Genomic DNA, 17,833 nt, shown 5'->3' on the forward strand with positions numbered 1-17,833 from the left:
GTCACGGGGGTCTGCTGGAGCCAATCCCAGCCAACACAGGGCACAAGGCAGGAACCAATCCCGGGCAGGGTGCCAACCCACCGCAGACAGAGTGACATATATTTGGTTAACATACTGAACACTTCCCAGTTCCTTACAGTGGTGCATCATGTTTAACATAATTATTTATAGTTACATGCAATTAATATTTTCCTAATACACAGTATCCATTAATTCATAAACACGCGTATTAATCTTCACACGACATACAGTAGTTTGAATATGGTAATGAGGTGAAGCAAAGGGAGGAGCTGTTATTCCTTTCGACATCCGCAACTGGGAACTTGTGTTGAGGCGGAACTCTGTGCTCCTCCACCGGACGCTACTTTGTGGTAACATTGAAATATGGCAGGATTTGTAAAGGTGAGGTAAATGAAGTCAGTTAGTACGAATCAGTAATTAAGGTGGGTGGGCGAAAACCAAAATAATTGTAATCGATGGGCGCCAATCGGAGAGAACAGTCGCTTTATTTGGCTAGAGAAGGAGATACCGACCTAAGTGGATGGGAAAGTACGGAATGTCACAGAATGTAAAAAAGAAAAAAATGTCCACACCTCTCTATCCTTACAAAAACAGATTCTTCTGAGTATTTACTAATATAATTAACATAACATATCTTCTTGTAGTTGCTGCTCACAAGTAGACATACACTCCATAATTTTAAAAATGCGGCACCGTTCAATGCTTTTACTGATTTTTCTTGAATAAAAAAACATTCTCGTCCTTGCCAACGAGAGTTCCTTTTCTTAGCTAGAAGACGATGTGTTATCTATGTGTATATCAAAACGCGTTAGCATCCTTAGTTTTTTATAGTTCTTGTTTCTCATCATTTTATTATAATTTGTTTCTGCTTTTATTTTACCAAGCACTAACTGATAAAGTTAATTACCTCTTTTTAGTAATTTTTCTGTTATTGTCATTCAATCGAATTTTTGTATTTCTTATACAATGTATCCTTCTAACCAACCTTTTTGCAAGTGTACACTTATGAGGGAGGAGATTTCACATTGACTGCACAGGTGTTTCAGTGTTTTGCTTACAGCACGTGGCAGTATTCTAACCCAATGTAATCAAATTTAGTGCCATCAATTTAGTTTTTGGATGCCTGTTGGAGCTGGAGTCAAAACCAGAAGAAAATTGCCAGTTCATAACAGGCACATATTTGTCCAAGTAACATTGGTGCAATATATCATTAATCTAACTAATTTTTCATTGCATCCAGGAAGAGAATACAATTTGGAGAGGAATGTTTATATTATGAAGAAAAAAGTATGTAAAAAATGTTCTTAAATATACAAATCTTTCTGATAACACAGACCAAATTCTTGCCTCAGATTGACGTTTTTCAAGTTAAAAAATACAGGCTAAATATTTTAAATGCTAAGTAGCATAGTGGTTAGTTGTATAATAAGTTTGTTACACTGTCTTTTGAGTTTGTTGTACTGTATTTCATACTGTAATTTCTCTGTGTATTCTGGTTAAGTCTTGCATACAAGGGTCATGCATGTTAGTTTGGCAGTAACTGTAAGTGGGCCTTGTCTGAATGAAAGAGAGTGGTTGAGTTTAAGTTAATTGTTGTGTACATAGTACTATTAAATGATTTTCTTGTCTCTTACAGACTAATGACAGTAGTAGAATACAAACCCAATATCCTTCATTGATTGTAAACATATTGAATATATATGTATACATTATATAGCTTTCAGTATCAGTTAATTAACCTTATGGCCTGTTGATAAAAGCTATCAAGTTTGTGAGTTTCTTTAAACTATAGCATAGTTTTCTTTTGCCCACTTCGGACAGTCTGTAATGTTAACTGCAAAACAATCGAAAGCTGTTAATTCTTTTCATTGCATCTCTTTCAATGTAAATAGTGGTCTGCTATGAGTTTTCTGAAGTTTATGACTAGCTCCTTGGTTCTGGTAACATGAAGTTTACTAAGTCCCAAGTCTTGGAGCTTAGTGATCAGTTTTGATGGAACAACAATGTGAAATGCTTAGCAAATAGTGTATTAACTGTATTCTGGTATAGCAGTTTATGTTATTCAGGTGTGTCAGAATGGTGAAGAGCAAGGTACATGGCATCTTTGTTGGACTGTTTGTGACGATATGCAGATGCAGACTGTCTGCGATTAGTGCAATATTATATTTAATGTATCCTACCACCAGTCTCTCAAAGTAATTATCCGCAAGCATTATGCCTTGATGAATTGACCCATCCCGATATGTAGTTGAATTTAGATGTGCAAATGCAGACATTAAGAAGATTTTTTTTAACCAGACTCTTAAAGGAGTTTTACTTTTTTTATTATTTTGCTTGCATTTCATTCAAAAACAGACAAAGAACCAATTACACAGAGAAGAAAACCTAAAAACTACAACTGCTATAGAAAGAAATACCTTCCACCAGAAATGAGAATCTTGTAAAACCCATTAAGTTTACCTTACCTGTTTTCTCTTCTTGGATCTTATGTTCTGGCAGTTTTTTTGCGTTTTTATCTATGACTGAATTTTTCTTCTGCAACTCGTACACATTTATGATCAAAGTTCAGTTTGATAATGTTTATGCAAGGCAGTTTTTACAAGATGGAGGGAGTGGCCAGTGATCCTTAACCAATCTGGAGTGGCAGGTTTGGAGAGCAGCCTGGGAACTGCTGAGCTTGACATTATGCTGTAAAATTACTTTACCCAAACAAAGGTTTAAAAAGCCATAATAAGCAACTAGAAATTTTAAGACAACCTTTACCAGAAGCATACAGTTTGACAAACCAAATAAAAAACTAATCTATAATGAATGGGGCATGTAAAGTTAATTTCTATGAATACAATTAAGCATATTTTCTTCTTTATTTGTATTTGTAAACTAATGTTTCCAAAAAGGGAATTTGCATTCTGTCTCCTAAAATTCTCCATATATTACAAAATACAAGCTTGTTGCATTTTCCTTCAATTTATGAACACACTTTTTAAAAATATGAGATAGTTATGACATTTATTGTGTTTAAGCATTTGTTGGTGCAGATAATTCAAAAAGTACTTTTATGCCTTTTCGTTTACATAACAATGATGGTATTAGATAAATATTTATTTTTTTGGTACCCCACTTCTACGTATTAAATTGTACCCATAATATTATATATTTCTATAGTAGTTATATTTTTGGCATTAATCATTGCTTTAAGATTACATTGATTTTACAACTGCCGTTCAATCCACAGTTTGTAAGTGCACACAAAAGATACAGTTTATATAAGGTGTAATCAGGGGTACTCTTCCCCAAACACTGAAGTAAATGAGAGCTAGGTCAAAGGCATACAGAAATGTAATTAATTAGTTCGAGAAAGAAAAAAAATCTAAGTAGACATTAATAGTTAGAGATATGAACTATGAGGAGAGGCTGAAATAGTGAACTTTTCAGTTTAAGCAAACTGAGATTACTAGGTGACATAACTGAAGTGTTAAAAGTTGTGAACAGAATTAGTACAGAGTATCTCTACTGTTATTTTAAAATATTCACCAATAAGAATACAGGGAAACTTGTTAAGGGCAAATATTACAGAAAAATTAGAAAGTATTTCTTCACAGAAAGGATCATAGACCAATGGAATAATTTGCCAAGTAGTTTGGTATAGAATAGGACTTTAGGGGCTTTCTGCTCTTAATTTGGTGTTATTTTGGAAAATGCTGGGGAACAGAATCAGCGATTAACAGTACTGTAATGTTACATATAAAATGTATATGTATACACACACTTTATATTGTATACAGTGCCTTGAAAATATTTTCAATCCTCAATCCTTTTTCAGGTAAATTATTGACACCACCTAGGATTTGAGCAGTTGAACTAAAAATTTTAATTTTAAAGTAAACACACTTCTTCACATTGCTGCCAAAAGAAAATTAAATGTTTAACAATTTCTAAGTATGGTTAAGTAATCTATGCCCTCATGTTCCCAAATTCAGTACTTGGTTGAAGCACCTCTTGCTGCTATTGCAAGTAGTCTTTTTGGATTAATCTCTATTAATTTTGCATAATGTTATAGATTCAGATTTGCTCAGGCTGGTTTGGAGCATGGCAACTTATAGGTCTCACCACAGATGTTTAGTTCTGTTAAGGTCAGGTCTGTGCTTGGGCTACTCAAGGACATTAGTTTTCTTCAATTTAGGCCCCTCGATTTTTACTCTGGCAGTGGGCTTTGGGCTGTCGTCTTGTTAGAAGATAATTTCTATATACATAGTAAGTTTAGAATCAGAGACAAAAAACGTGAAATTAGTTTTTGGGGCTGAATACGTTTGCAAGGCACTGAATATCAACCTTTTGAATGTCCAAAAGTAATAGGAGGAAGAGAGAATAGGATTAATAACCTATCTGTATACAGTCAGATATTGGCAGACAAGATGAATGTTGCTGTATATTTTCTGCTTAAATTCCAGAAGAAGAGTAATTTCCACCTGCAACTCTTTGATTTTCTACTAGTAGGAAGTGGTTTGTATTCTGTCTTCTTCCACTTAATAATATAAGAGAATTAAGACTGTACCCTGCAAATTTACCATCTTTATGTTGATTTTTGATTATTCTCTTTTTGTTTTACAGGCAATTGGTATTTACCTGTGTGAGTTCAAGTCTCACACTCTCAGATCCTTCAGGTCTTTTAGTACAACTTTCAAGGTTGGTGCCATTCTGCTTCTAGCATCTTTCTGGATTGATTTAATTATTACTTTATTGCTTTATTAATATTTACGATATTGCTAAGGTTTATTGTGAGCTTAAGTTTCCTACATCTTCAATTCCTAGACTGGTAGTTTAGACAAATATTAAGTACAATTTATGACGTGCCATAGCAGAAATTTAACCTGCCTGAAATCCAATGTATTTTCCTTTTAAAGATCCTGGTAACGCTACAAATAATAAATACATTTTTTGAAGTCTACATTTTCAACACTAGAGTCACTAGTTCTACCAGATATTTAATAGAAAAACAAAATCAGAATTTGTATTGCTTATATTACGCTGAAAATTTAAAAACATGCTGTAACACTCCCATGACCAAACCACCAAGACCTCTGTAAGCACCAGTGAACAAACAAACATGTACCTGTTGTGCATATTCATAGCTCTTTTATAATGAAAATTGATATTGTTCCCCATTTTGTTTTCATCTCTGCTTAGAGGGCTGGAAATGAAGTACCCACTTTGCATTAATATGACAGTGTTTAGCCCAGTGTACATTTAAACATGAGTATCATGGTAATTTGCAAATAAATGCATTAACAATAAAAATAAACTGCTTCCAACCATATATTATATTTGTCCATGAATACATATATAACTAAAATATGCCCCTCATAAGTGTATCTTATATTTACAGTATGTGTTAAGTTTGTTAAACAGATTTGTATTTTTACTTTGGGGCTACTGCCACAATCCTCTTTCTCTTCCCATGCAATAAAATGTACTCCTTCTTAATATCTGTAACAATATTCAATTTTTGGGTACTTCCTTGTCCTGTACATGCCTCTTTTTAAAGTACAGTGTCTGACTCTCAAATTAAATAGTAAAATCACATACAAAACAGTATTCCATAAATAAAATGATGATTGATTCTAAAACCCAAGCTATTAGTACTTAAAGAACTGCTACTTGGCCTGAGCCCACATATTTTTTTTTAATTTATTGATTAGTAACTGAATATTTGAATACCCATTTGTAATTTTATGGTTTCTTTAAAATATTAGTACAAAGTTACCATAAGGTACGTATTTAAAAGTGCTGCAGCAGATGCTAAGTCATTTCACACCAGCTTGTAAGTAAGAGGGTAAGTACTGTAATGCCTTTCTGATCATGTATTGGGATGAAAATGTAGGCAACCCAGTAAGCTAGATATTACTGGATGGTTTGAAGTGTAAGATTTAGTGTTGCTTATGATAAATTACATTATTTTACCTGCACGGTGGCACAGTGGTAGCGCTGCTGCCTCGCAGTAAGAAGACCTGGGTTTACTTCCCGGGTCCTCCCTGTGTGGAGTTTGCATGTTCTCCCTGTGTCTACTTGGGTTTACTCCGGGTGCTCCAGTTTCCTCCCACAGTCCAAAGGCATGCAGGTTAGGTGCATTGGCGATCCTAAATTGTCCCTAGTGTGTGCTTGGTGTGTGGGTGTGTGTCCTGTGGTGGGATGGCGCCCTGCCCGGGGATTTGTTCCTGCCTTGCGCCCTGTGTTGGCTGGGATTGGCTCCAGTGGGCCCCCGTGACCCTGTGTTAGGATATAGTAGGTTGGAAAATGACTGACTGACATTTTACCATTTCGGTGGTCATCAGACATTCATACTTGGTGGTGAAATAAAAGTAATATGAAAACATGTTAATCACAATAAAAATAAAGTAAAAACAATATTTCAGATGCTGAGCTATACTTTATTTTTTGTTTATCTGTTTTTCTGCCATCAAAAAACCTAGCACATTTTTGTGCCACATTCAATTTTTTCACTTAATAATGACACCAAATAGTCCTTACATTCCCAGACAAACTATAGGTACAGTAGCTTATCATTGGTTTTACTTTTTGCCATTAACTAATGTTGCTTTTTTGACATCAGGTTTTGCTAATGATGGTGGGAAAGCCTGGAAAAATATGTGTGTATCTTTCCTGCTGGATAACAGATTGAAGGATATTTCTTTCCCTTTGCATCCTATAGGTGCTGTTAATATAACTTTCAGTATCCAGTAAAATGTGGACGCTTCGGTGTCAGAGAGAAAACAGGAAAACGATTATTTTATTGTTTTGCAGTGAGTTGGAGTTTACACACATTTGTAAAATTTTGGACTACATCCAATCCTGAACAAAAAAGGCTGTAAATTTTACCAGATAGCGCTTTTTTTTTCTTGCATCTGATTTCCTAAAGGACTCTTATTAATGTTTCTAGTTTTATACATTTTTATTTTTTCAAATAAGATGATGATAAATGTTGTGTCTCTTAGGGATCATTGCTGTGGTCTCTACCCTTTTTAAAATGTATAAATGATAAAAATAAAGTAAAAAAAAATGAAAAAGTTTATACTTCGCTTTAAGTTAGCTGGAATGCCAGCTAAAATCATTAGTTATCATATATAGTTCAGTCTTGAATTTGTGTGTGTGTGTGTATATATATATATATATATATATTTATATATATATAAAAGGAAATTTGTTTCTGTCTCCCCAATTTTGTATCCCCATTAACTCAGCAAGTCATTGATTTCAGTTGGAAAGTTCCTATACACTCCAATTGACTTAACAATGTCCAATTTAAATGGGAAACATGCTTTAGTTATACTGTATTGTTTCACATTAAATTCCAAAGGTACCAACAATTGTGGCACATTTTTTTTTTGTTAAAAATATTTATTTCTTGATGAAGACTTTATTTTTCTTCAAATGAAGTTATTTCAATTAAAAGTCAGATGTTTCTCATTTTTTCAGTGCAAGATGATGGTTCTTCAGCTAACAGTGATTTTTTTCTAACCCTTCTTTCTAATTTTAACAAGGGATGCCAATAATAGTGGAAGGCACTGTATGTATATATGTATGTATCTTACATATAAGTGTCTACGCGTGGAAGTGTGTGTGTCTGTCTGTCCGGCCTGGAAGTGAGAGGTGGAGTCACTCACTTATCAGCTATTACAGATGCGTGGCGAGCACATTGACAAAACAACATCCCTTTCACTTTTCTTCCTGCTGCTAATACACAAGTGAGACAAGCACGTAGGCAAAACGAAACCTCTGAAGAAAGACGGTCACTTAGCCACTAATGCACAAACCATGCGAGCATGTCGGCAAAACGAAACCTCCTAGGAGAGAGATGCCCAGAGTAATTCCTTTCAATTACCTGACATCTCTACATTTCAGTTTTTTTTTCTGATGATTTCAATTGGTTCTAGGACCCCTTTCTTTTTACAGCACAGGCTTTTACAGCTCTCTCTCTCTCTCTCTCTCTCTCTCTCTCTCTATATATATATATATATATATATATATATATATATTTTTTTTTTTTCCTTTATTCTTCTCTCAATTCTTCTGCTCCCTCTACTCCTGTCCTCGCAAGCTCCGTATATGTGTGTGTGTGTGTGTGTGTGTGTGTATATATATATATATATATATATATATATATATATATATATATATATATATATATATACAGTATATATACACACACACACACACATACATACATACATACATACATACATACAGTGGGTATAGAAAAGAATCACCCCCTTCAAAATATTCCAGTTTTGTTTACAGCCTTAAGTGAAAACTCACAAACCAATAGTTTTTCCAGCTTTATTTACTCAATGCAATCTATAACATCCAAGTGAAAGATATCACAGCTACAGTTCAGAAGGATTTTAAAAAATAAAAAACAAGAAATACTGAGATTAATAAAGGATCACCCCCCTCCTAAACAATATTTGTAAACTCTATCAGGTGTAAGTAACCACCATTTCCATTGCAGACCATGGTTACTGGCTTCCACCTTTGATCAGTTGTAATCAGTGTGATTAGTGAAGCATAAAAACAGCTGTTCCTGGAGCATTCCCTTGCTTGGTAGTGCAACAGACAGCAAACAACTGACTATGGGTAGTAAGCCACTTTCAAAAGATCTCAGGGATAGAGTTGTGGACTGACATTAGGCAGGAGATGGATACAAAAAAAATCTCAAAGGCTTTATCAATTCCAAGGAGCACAGTAAAGTCCATAATAAAGAAGTGGCAAGTGTTTGATACTACTAGGACCCTCCCTGGATCTGGCTGTCCCTCCAAACTGGATGGAAGAGCAAGGAGGAAACTGGTAAGAGAGGCTACCAAGAGGCCAATGGTCACTTTGAAGGAGTTACAGGATTTTATGGCGAGTGGTCATTGTGTGCATGTGACAACAATTTCACAAGCGCTCCACAATTGTGGCTTATTCAGGAGGGTCGCAAGGAAAAAGCCACTTCTCAAGAAAGGCCACATTAAGGCTCATTTGAGGTTTGCCAGAATGCACCTTGAAGATTCTGATGCCAAGTGGAAAAAGGTCTTATGGTCAGATGAGACCAAAATCGAACTATTTGGCCTCAATACCAAACGGTACACCTGGTGGAAATCCAATGCAGCTCACCATTCACAACACACCATACCTACAGTAAAGCACGGAGGTGGCAGCATCATGTTGTGGGATAAATGGATGGGGCGAAATACCGTCAAATTCTTGAGGAAAACCTGCTACCCTCTGCCAGTAAGTTGAAGATGGGCAGAATGTTCACCTTTCAAAATGACAACGACCCAAAGCACACAGCAAAATTGACCACACAGTGGCTGAAGGAGAAAAAAAGTGAATGTCCTCGTGTGGCCCACTCAGAGCCCAGACCTAAATCCCACTGAAAATCTGTGGAAGATTTGAAGATAGCAGTCCACCAACACTCACCATCCAATTTGACTGAACTTGAACAGTTCTGTAAAGAAGAGTAGGCAAATATTGCTCAATCTAGATGTGGAAAGCTGATAGAGAAGTATCCCAACAAACTCAAGGCTGTATTTAAAGCAAAAGGTGGTTCAACAAAATATTGACATTGGGGGGTGATCCTTTATTAATCTCAGTATGTCTTGTTTTTGATTTTTTATAATTTTTCTGAACTGTAGCTTATGATATCTTTCACTTGGATGTTACAGGGTGCATTGAGTAAGTAAAGCTAGGAAGAAAGATTTTTCTTTTGTTCGCTCACTTTTTATTTTGTAAATTGATAACAATAAACAATCATTATATTTCTGAAAGCATTCTTTGTTTACAGCATTTTTTCACACCTGCCTAAAACTTTTGCACAGTACTGTATATACAGTATGTGTGTGTGTCTGTGTATGCATATATATATATATATATATATATATATATATATATATATATATATATATATATATATATATATATATAAAATGTGTGTGTCTGTGTAATATATACGAGGGGGGACCCAAAAGTAACCGGAAATATTTTAAAACGTGTTTAATTTAATTTTCTGTACAAACTACAATTAGTCTCCTTCAAAGTACTCTCCATTGGCGGAAATACACTTATCTAACCATTTGTTCCATTGTTCGAAACATTTTTTAAATTCGTCTGAAGTAATGCCCATTAATGCTCTGGTCGTTTCTTGTTTTACCTCTTCGACGTCAGCAAAATGCCTTTCTTTCAAGTCTTTTTTTATCCGAGGAAACAAAAAGAAATCACATGGAGCTAAATCCGGTGAGTAGGGTGGGTGGTTCAGGGTTGTCATACCGTTTCAATAACAATAGTTTCTGCAACACTTTTTTCAAGAAGAAAACAAAATTTCACTGCCGCGCGTTGCTCACGATAATCGGCCATCGTAAAAAAACGACGCTTGCACAAAACTACTTTTACAAAAAAATTCACTGAACACAAGCACAACCTTCCAGACTGATGGCACTTGACAGACTGACTTGTGAGGAGTGTAACTAGATCGCCCTAGCGGCCCAACCACGTACTACAAGTACCAACCTAACAACAACAAATGTCCGGTTATTTTTGGGTCCCCCCTCGTATATGTGTGTGTGTGTGTGTGTGTCTGTGTATGTATATATATACATAGTGCATTTTGTTATGTTACAGCCTTATTCCAAAATGGATTAAATTAATTTTTTCCCTCAGAATTCTACACACAACACACCATAATGACAATGTGAAAAAAGTTTACTTGAGGTTTTTGCAAATTTATTAAAAATAAAAACACAGAGAAATCACATGTACATAAGTATTCACAGCCTTTGTTCAATACTTTGTCGATGCACCTTTGGCAGCAGTTACAGCCTCAAGTCTTTTTGAATATGATGCCACAAGCTTGGCACACCTTTCCTTGGCCAGTTTCGGCCATTCCTCTTTGCAGCACTTCTCAAGCTCCATCAGGTTGGATGGGAAGCGTCAGTGCACAGCCATTTTAAGATCTCTCCAGAGATGTTCAATCGGATTCAAGTCTGGGCTCTGGCTGGGCCACTCAAGGACATTCACAGAGTTATCCTGAAGCCACTCCTTTGATATCTTGGCTGTGTGTTTAGGGTCGTTGTCCTGCTGAAAGATGAACCGTCGCCCCAGTCTGAGGTCAAGAGCGCTCTGGAGCAGGTTTTCTTCCAGGATGTCTCTGTACATTGTTGCAGTCATCTTTCCCTTTATCCTGACTAGTCTCCCAGTCCCTGCCGCTGAAAAACATCCCCACAGCATGATGCTGCCATCACCATGCTTCACTGTAGGGATGGTATTGGCCTGGTGATGAGCGGTGCCTGGTTTCCTCCAAACGTGACACCTGGCATTCACATCCAAAGAGTTCAATCTTTGTCTCATCAGACCAGAGAATTTTCTTTCTCATGGCGTGAGAGTCCTTCAGGTGCCTTTTGGCAAATTCCAGACGGGCTGCCATGTGCCGTTTACTAAGGAGTGGCTTCCGTTTGGCCACTGTGCCATACAGGCCTGGTTGGTGGATTGCTGCTGGGATGGTTGTCCTTCTGGAAGGTTCTCCTCTCTGCACAGAGGACTTCTGGAGCTCTGACAGAGTGACCATTGGGTTCTTGGCCACCTCCCTGACTAAGGCCTTTCTCCCCCGATCGCTCAGTTTACATGGCCGGCCAGTCTAGCAAGTGTCCTGGTGGTTTCGAACTTCTTCCACTTACGGATGATGGAGGCCACTGTGCTCATTGGGACCTTCAAAGCAGCAGAAATTTTTCTGTAACCTTCCCCAGATTTGTACCTCGAGACAATCCTGTCTCAGAGGTCTACAGACAGTTCCTTTGACTTCATGCTTGGTTTGTGCTCTGACATGAACTGTCAACTGTGGGACCTTATATAGACAGGTGTGTGCCTTTGCAAATCATGTCCAATCAACTGAATTTACCAGAGGTGGACTCCAGTTAAGCTGCAGAAACATCTCAAGGATGATCAGGGGAAACAGGATGCACCTGAGCTCAATTTTGAGCTTCATGGCACAGACTGTGAATACTTATGTTCATGTGCTTTCTCAATTTTTTTATTTTTGATAAATTTGCAAAAATCTCAAGTAAACTTTTTTCACGTTGTCATTATGGGGTATTGTGTGTAGAATTGTGAGGAAAAAAATGAATTTTATCCATTTTGGAATAAGGCTGTAACATAACAAAATGTGGAAAAAATGATACGCTGTGAATACTTTCCGGATGCACTGTATATATGTGTGTGTGTCTGTGTATGTATATAATATATATGTCTGTGTCTGTATATATATATATATATATATATATATATATATATATATATATATATATATATATATATATATATATACACACACCCTGTGTTTCCGCAAAAATAAGACCTACTCCAAAAATAAGCCCTAGCATGATTTTTCAGGATGCTCGTAATATAAGCCCTACTTCGAAAATAAGCTGTAGTTACAATCCCATGCAGGCGACTTTGGATGAGCGATAAACACCTACCGCTACCGTATGTACACAGATGAACAGGAAATAATACCGGTATTTTGACCCCCCCGACAAGATGAGTGCAATAAGAAAGAGCTATTCTCTTGAGTACAAGAAAGGGATTGTGAAGGAGTCCCAGGGCAAAAATCTTACTGCTTTCTGCAAAGAGAAGAAGCTGGATATCCGAATGCACTATGAGCAGGCTACATGGAAAGGAGGTGCTCTTTTAAGGAAAGCTGTATTGCTAGACATGAGAGAATGGGGCCAATTGTTCTAAAGGAAATGGAGTCGCACAAAATTCATAATGGAATTCGGGGTTTAAAGAGTTATGATGATATTCCAGAAGATGATGACATGACTGTATTTTAATAATACAGTCGCTTCACTTGCCCACCCCCTGGGGCACGGTGCGCGCCAGCCACTTCGCGTCTCTGCTGCTCGCATTGTGAAGGAGGGGCTGAACGCATGCTAAGGAGACGTGGTCGGATCAGCCGCTGTCTTACTGCTGTTGTGCTGCGTGTCGATCATTTGAAAGCCTGTGCAGCAGCTGTCTTTTTGTCTCACTGCCTTGTTTTGTGGGTCGTTAAAGTGTCTCAGAGAAAATCACGTATCGTCTCCTTCCAAGCCTTCCAAGAATTTTTTTTTTGTAATAGAGAGAAATGTAGATTTTTGTTAATGGAAAAACAAGACATCCCCTGAAAATAAGCCCTAGTGTGTCTTTTGAAGGAAAAATTAATATAAGACCCTGTCTTATTTTCAGGGAAACAAGGTTTGTGTGTGTGTATGTATATGTGTGTGTGTGTGTGTGTGTGTGTGTGTGTATATATATATATATATATATATATATATATATATATATATAATATACAGTGGTGTGAAAAACTATTTGCCCCCTTCCTGATTTCTTATTCTTTTGCATGTTTGTCACACAAAATGTTTCTGATCATCAAACACATTTAACCATTAGTCAAATATAACACAAGTAAACACAAAATGCAGTTTGTAAATGGTGGTTTTTATTATTTAGGGAGAAAAAAAAATCCAAACCTACATGACCCTGTGTGAAAAAGTAATTGCCCCCTGAACCTAATAACTGGTTGGGCCACCCTTAGCAGGAATAACTGCAATCAAGCGTTTGCGATAACTTGCAATGAGTCTTTTACAGCGCTCTGGAGGAATTTTGGCCCACTCATCTTTGCAAAATTGTTGTAATTCAGCTTTATTTGAGGGTTTTCTAGCATGAACCGCCTTTTTAAGGTCATGCCATAGCATCTCAATTGGATTCAGGTCAGGACTTTGACTAGGCCACTCCAAAGTCTTCATTTTGTTTTTCTTCAGCCATTCAGAGGTGGATTTGCTGGTGTGTTTTGGGTCATTGTCCTGTTGCAGCACCCAAGATCGCTTCAGCTTGAGTTGACGAGCAGATGGCCGGACATTCTCCTTCAGGATTTTTTGGTAGACAGTAGAATTCATGGTTCCATCTATCACAGCAAGCCTTCCAGGTCCTGAAGCAGCAGAACAACCCCAGACCATCACACTACCACCACCATATTTTACTGTTGGTATGATGTTCTTTTTCTGAAATGTTGTGTTCCTTTTACGCCAGATGGAACGGGACATTTGCCTTCCAAAAAGTTCAACTTTTGTCTCATCAGTCCACAAGGTATTTTCCCAAAAGTCTTGGCAATCATTGAGATGTTTCTTAGCAAAATTGAGACGAGCCCTAATGTTCTTTTTGCTTAACAGTGGTTTGCGTCTTGGAAATCTGCCATGCAGGCCGTTTTTGCCCAGTCTCTTTCTTATGGTGGAGTCGTGAACACTGACCTTAATTGAGGCAAGTGAGGCCTGCAGTTCTTTAGACGTTGTCCTGGGGTCTTTTGTGACCTCTTGGATGAGTCGTCTCTGCGCTCTTGGGGTAATTTTGGTCGGCCGGCCACTCCTGGGAAGGTTCACCACTGTTCCATGTTTTTGCCATTTGTGGATAATGGCTCTCACTGTGGTTCGCTGGAGTCCCAAAGCTTTAGAAATGGCTTTATAACCTTTACCAGACTGATAGATCTCAATTACTTCTGTTCTCATTTGTTCCTGAATTTCTTTGGATCTTGGCATGATGTCTAGCTTTTGAGGTGCTTTTGGTCTACTTCTCTGTGTCAGGCAGCTCCTATTTAAGTGATTTCTTGATTGAAACAGGTGTGGCAGTAATCAGGCCTGGGGGTGGCTACGGAAATTGAACTCCGGTGTGATACACCACAGTTAGGTTATTTTTTAACAAGGGGGCAATTACTTTTTCACAAAGGGCCATGTAGGTTTGGATTTTTTTTCTCCCTAAATAATAAAAACCATCATTTAAAAACTGCATTTTGTGTTTACTTGTGTTATATTTGACTAATGGTTAAATGTGTTTGATGATCAGAAACATTTTGTGTGACAAACATGCAAAAGAATAAGAAATCAGGAAGGGGGCAAATAGTTTTTCACACCACTGTGTGTATATATATATATATATATATATATATATATATATATATATATATATATATATATATATATGTGTGTGTGTAATGTATGTGTGTGTGTGTATATGTATATATATATATATATAATTAGTGATGCACCGACATGGAAATTCTGGGCGATACCGATAACCGATATGTTTTTGTCCATCCTTGCCAATAGCGATAACCAATGGCCAATACATTTTTTTTATTTACTTCAGGTATGAATGTTTTAGGTATGCTGAAAATATATTATGCATTATCAAAGAAACAACAGTAGCATGTAAAACAGATTAACTGTTTATTAACTTGCTGAATTTTATGCACTTTTTTGCTATATAAGCAGCCAGTACTTTATGTGGGGGTAAAAAGAGCAAGGTATGGCTCATCTCTATAGAAAAAATACTCCAGGTCATGTACAAAAATCTGCTTAACATACACATTCTGAGTAACTTAAGCACATCAAGACACCGTGCCATTACATAACATGGCATTGAGTATATTAACAACAAAATGAATGCATATTCATTGTGCTTTAATCAGACATACAGTATATTACTTTAAGTAAAACTAAAATAAACGGTACAATGAGGCCAGTAACCCTGGGCTTAAGTTGGCTTCTTCAAAAGTACAAATGGTAGGTTTTTCTTAACAAAATGAAGCATTTCTGCCTTTTCACCAACAAGCCTGTATTTCTTTTCATTTACTATATTTGACACAGCTGAAAAAATGCATTCACTGTCTACACTGTGTGGTGCCCGGATGGGGGTGGTACCCAACCGGGATGCCCAGGAAGACAGGAGGAGGGCTTATTCCTCCTCCAGACAACAACAACAACAACATTTATTTATATAGCACATTTTCATACAAAAAGTAGCTCAAAGTGCTTTACATAATGAAGAAAAGAAGAATAAAAGACAAATAAGAAATTAAAATAAGACAACATTAGTTAACATAGAAAGGAGTAAGGTCCGATGGCCAGGGTGGACAGAAAAAACAAAAAAAAAACTCCAGAAGGCTGGAGAAAAAAATAAAATCTGTAGGGGTTCCAGGCCACGAGACCGCCCAGTCCCCTTTGGGCATTCTACCTAACATAAATGAAATAGTCCTCTTTGTAGTTAGGGTTCTCACGGAGTCACTTGATGCTGATGGTTATACAGACTTCTGGCTTTTAATCCATCCATCATTGTTGGAACATCATGGTGCTTTGGGTAGATGGTGGTGGCACAAGCCACCACCAACAGGACACCGGAAAAGAAAACAGAAGAGAGAGTAGGGGTTAGTACAAATTTTGAATGAATAGTTATTATAATGAATTGGATATACAGAGTGTCAGGATTAAATTACAGTGAAGTTATGAGAAGGCCATGTTAAAGTAATGTGTTTTCAGTAGTTTTTTAAAGTGCTCCACTGTATTAGCCTGGCGAATTCCTACTGGCAGGCTATTCCAGATTTTAGGTGCATAACAGCAGAAGGCCGCCTCACCACTTCTTTTAAGTTTTGCTCTTGGAATTCTAAGGAGACACTCAGTTGAGGATCTGAGGTTGCGATTTGGAATATAAGGTGTCAGACATTCCGATATATAAGACGGGGCGAGATTATTTAAAGGTTTATAAACCATAAGCAGAATTTTAAAGTCAATTCTGAATGACACAGGTAACCAGTGTAGTGACATCAAAACTGGAGAAATGTGTTCGGATTTTCTTTTCCTGGTAAGGATTCTAGCAGCTGCATTCTGCACTAACTGCAAACGATTGATGTCTTTTTTGGGTAGTCCTGAGAGGAGTGCATTACAGTAATCTAGCCGACTAAAGACAAACGCATGAACTAATTTCTCTGCATCTTTCGATGATATAAGAGGTCTAACTTTTGCTATGTTCCTTAGGTGAAAAAATGCTGTCCTAGTGATTTTATTAATATGCGATTTAAAATTCAGATTACAATCAACGGTTACCCCTAAGCTTTTTACCTCCGATTTGACTTTTAATCCTAATGCATCCAGTTTATTTCTAATAGCCTCATTGTATCCATTATTGCCAATCACTAAGATTTCGGTTTTTTTCTTTATTTAATTTGAGAAAGTTACTATTCATCCATTCTGAGATACAGGTTAGACATTGTGTTAGCGAATCAAGAGATTTGGGGTCATCAGGTGCTATTGATAAATACAGCTGTGTGTCATCAGCATAGCTGTGGTAGCTCACGTTATGTCCCGAGATAATCTGACCTAATGGAAGCATGTAGATTGAGAAAAGCAGCGGACCCAGGATAGAGCCTTGTGGAACACCATATAGAATATCATGTGTCTTTGAGTTATAATTACCACAACTAACAAAGAATTTTCTCCCTGCCAGGTAGGATTCAAACCAGTTTAAGACACTGCCAGAGAGGCCCACCCATTGACTAAGGCGATTCTTAAGAATATTATGATCAATAGTGTCAAATGCGGCACTCAAATCTAAGAGGATGAGAACAGATAAATGGCCTCTGTCTGCATTTACCCGCAAGTCATTTACTACTTTAACGAGTGCAGTTTCTGTGCTGTGATTTGTTCTAAAACCTGACTGAAATTTATCAAGAATAGCATGTTTATTGAGGTGCTCATTTAACTGCATAATGACTGCCTTCTCTAGAATTTTACTTAAGAAAGGCAGGTTAGAGATGGGTCTATAATTTTCAAGAGAAGAGGGGTCGAGATTATTTTTCTTAAGTAGGGGTTTAACTACCGCAGTCTTAAGACAGTCTGGGAAGACCCCCGTATCTAATGACGAATTTACTATGTCAAGAACATTATCAATAAGCACACCCGATACTTCTTTGAAAAAATTT

The 17,833-nt window shown here is 37.0% G+C and overlaps 1 protein-coding gene across 1 annotated transcript in view; it reads left to right on the forward strand.

Moving 5' to 3' along the window:
• The first annotated feature begins 281 nt into the window (after positions 1-281).
• bcat2 (branched chain amino-acid transaminase 2, mitochondrial) overlaps positions 282-17,833 on the forward strand; it is a 322,343-nt gene continuing 304,791 nt past the window's right edge. The window contains exons 1-2 of the mRNA XM_028813656.2: positions 282-402; positions 4,633-4,707. Coding sequence (XP_028669489.1) covers positions 385-402; positions 4,633-4,707 — 93 coding nt within the window. The 5' untranslated portion in view covers positions 282-384. The remainder of the gene's footprint in view (positions 403-4,632; positions 4,708-17,833) is intronic.

This window comes from Erpetoichthys calabaricus, chromosome 11 (genome assembly GCF_900747795.2).
Source record: "Erpetoichthys calabaricus chromosome 11, fErpCal1.3, whole genome shotgun sequence".
Classification (NCBI taxonomy): domain Eukaryota; kingdom Metazoa; phylum Chordata; class Cladistia; order Polypteriformes; family Polypteridae; genus Erpetoichthys; species Erpetoichthys calabaricus.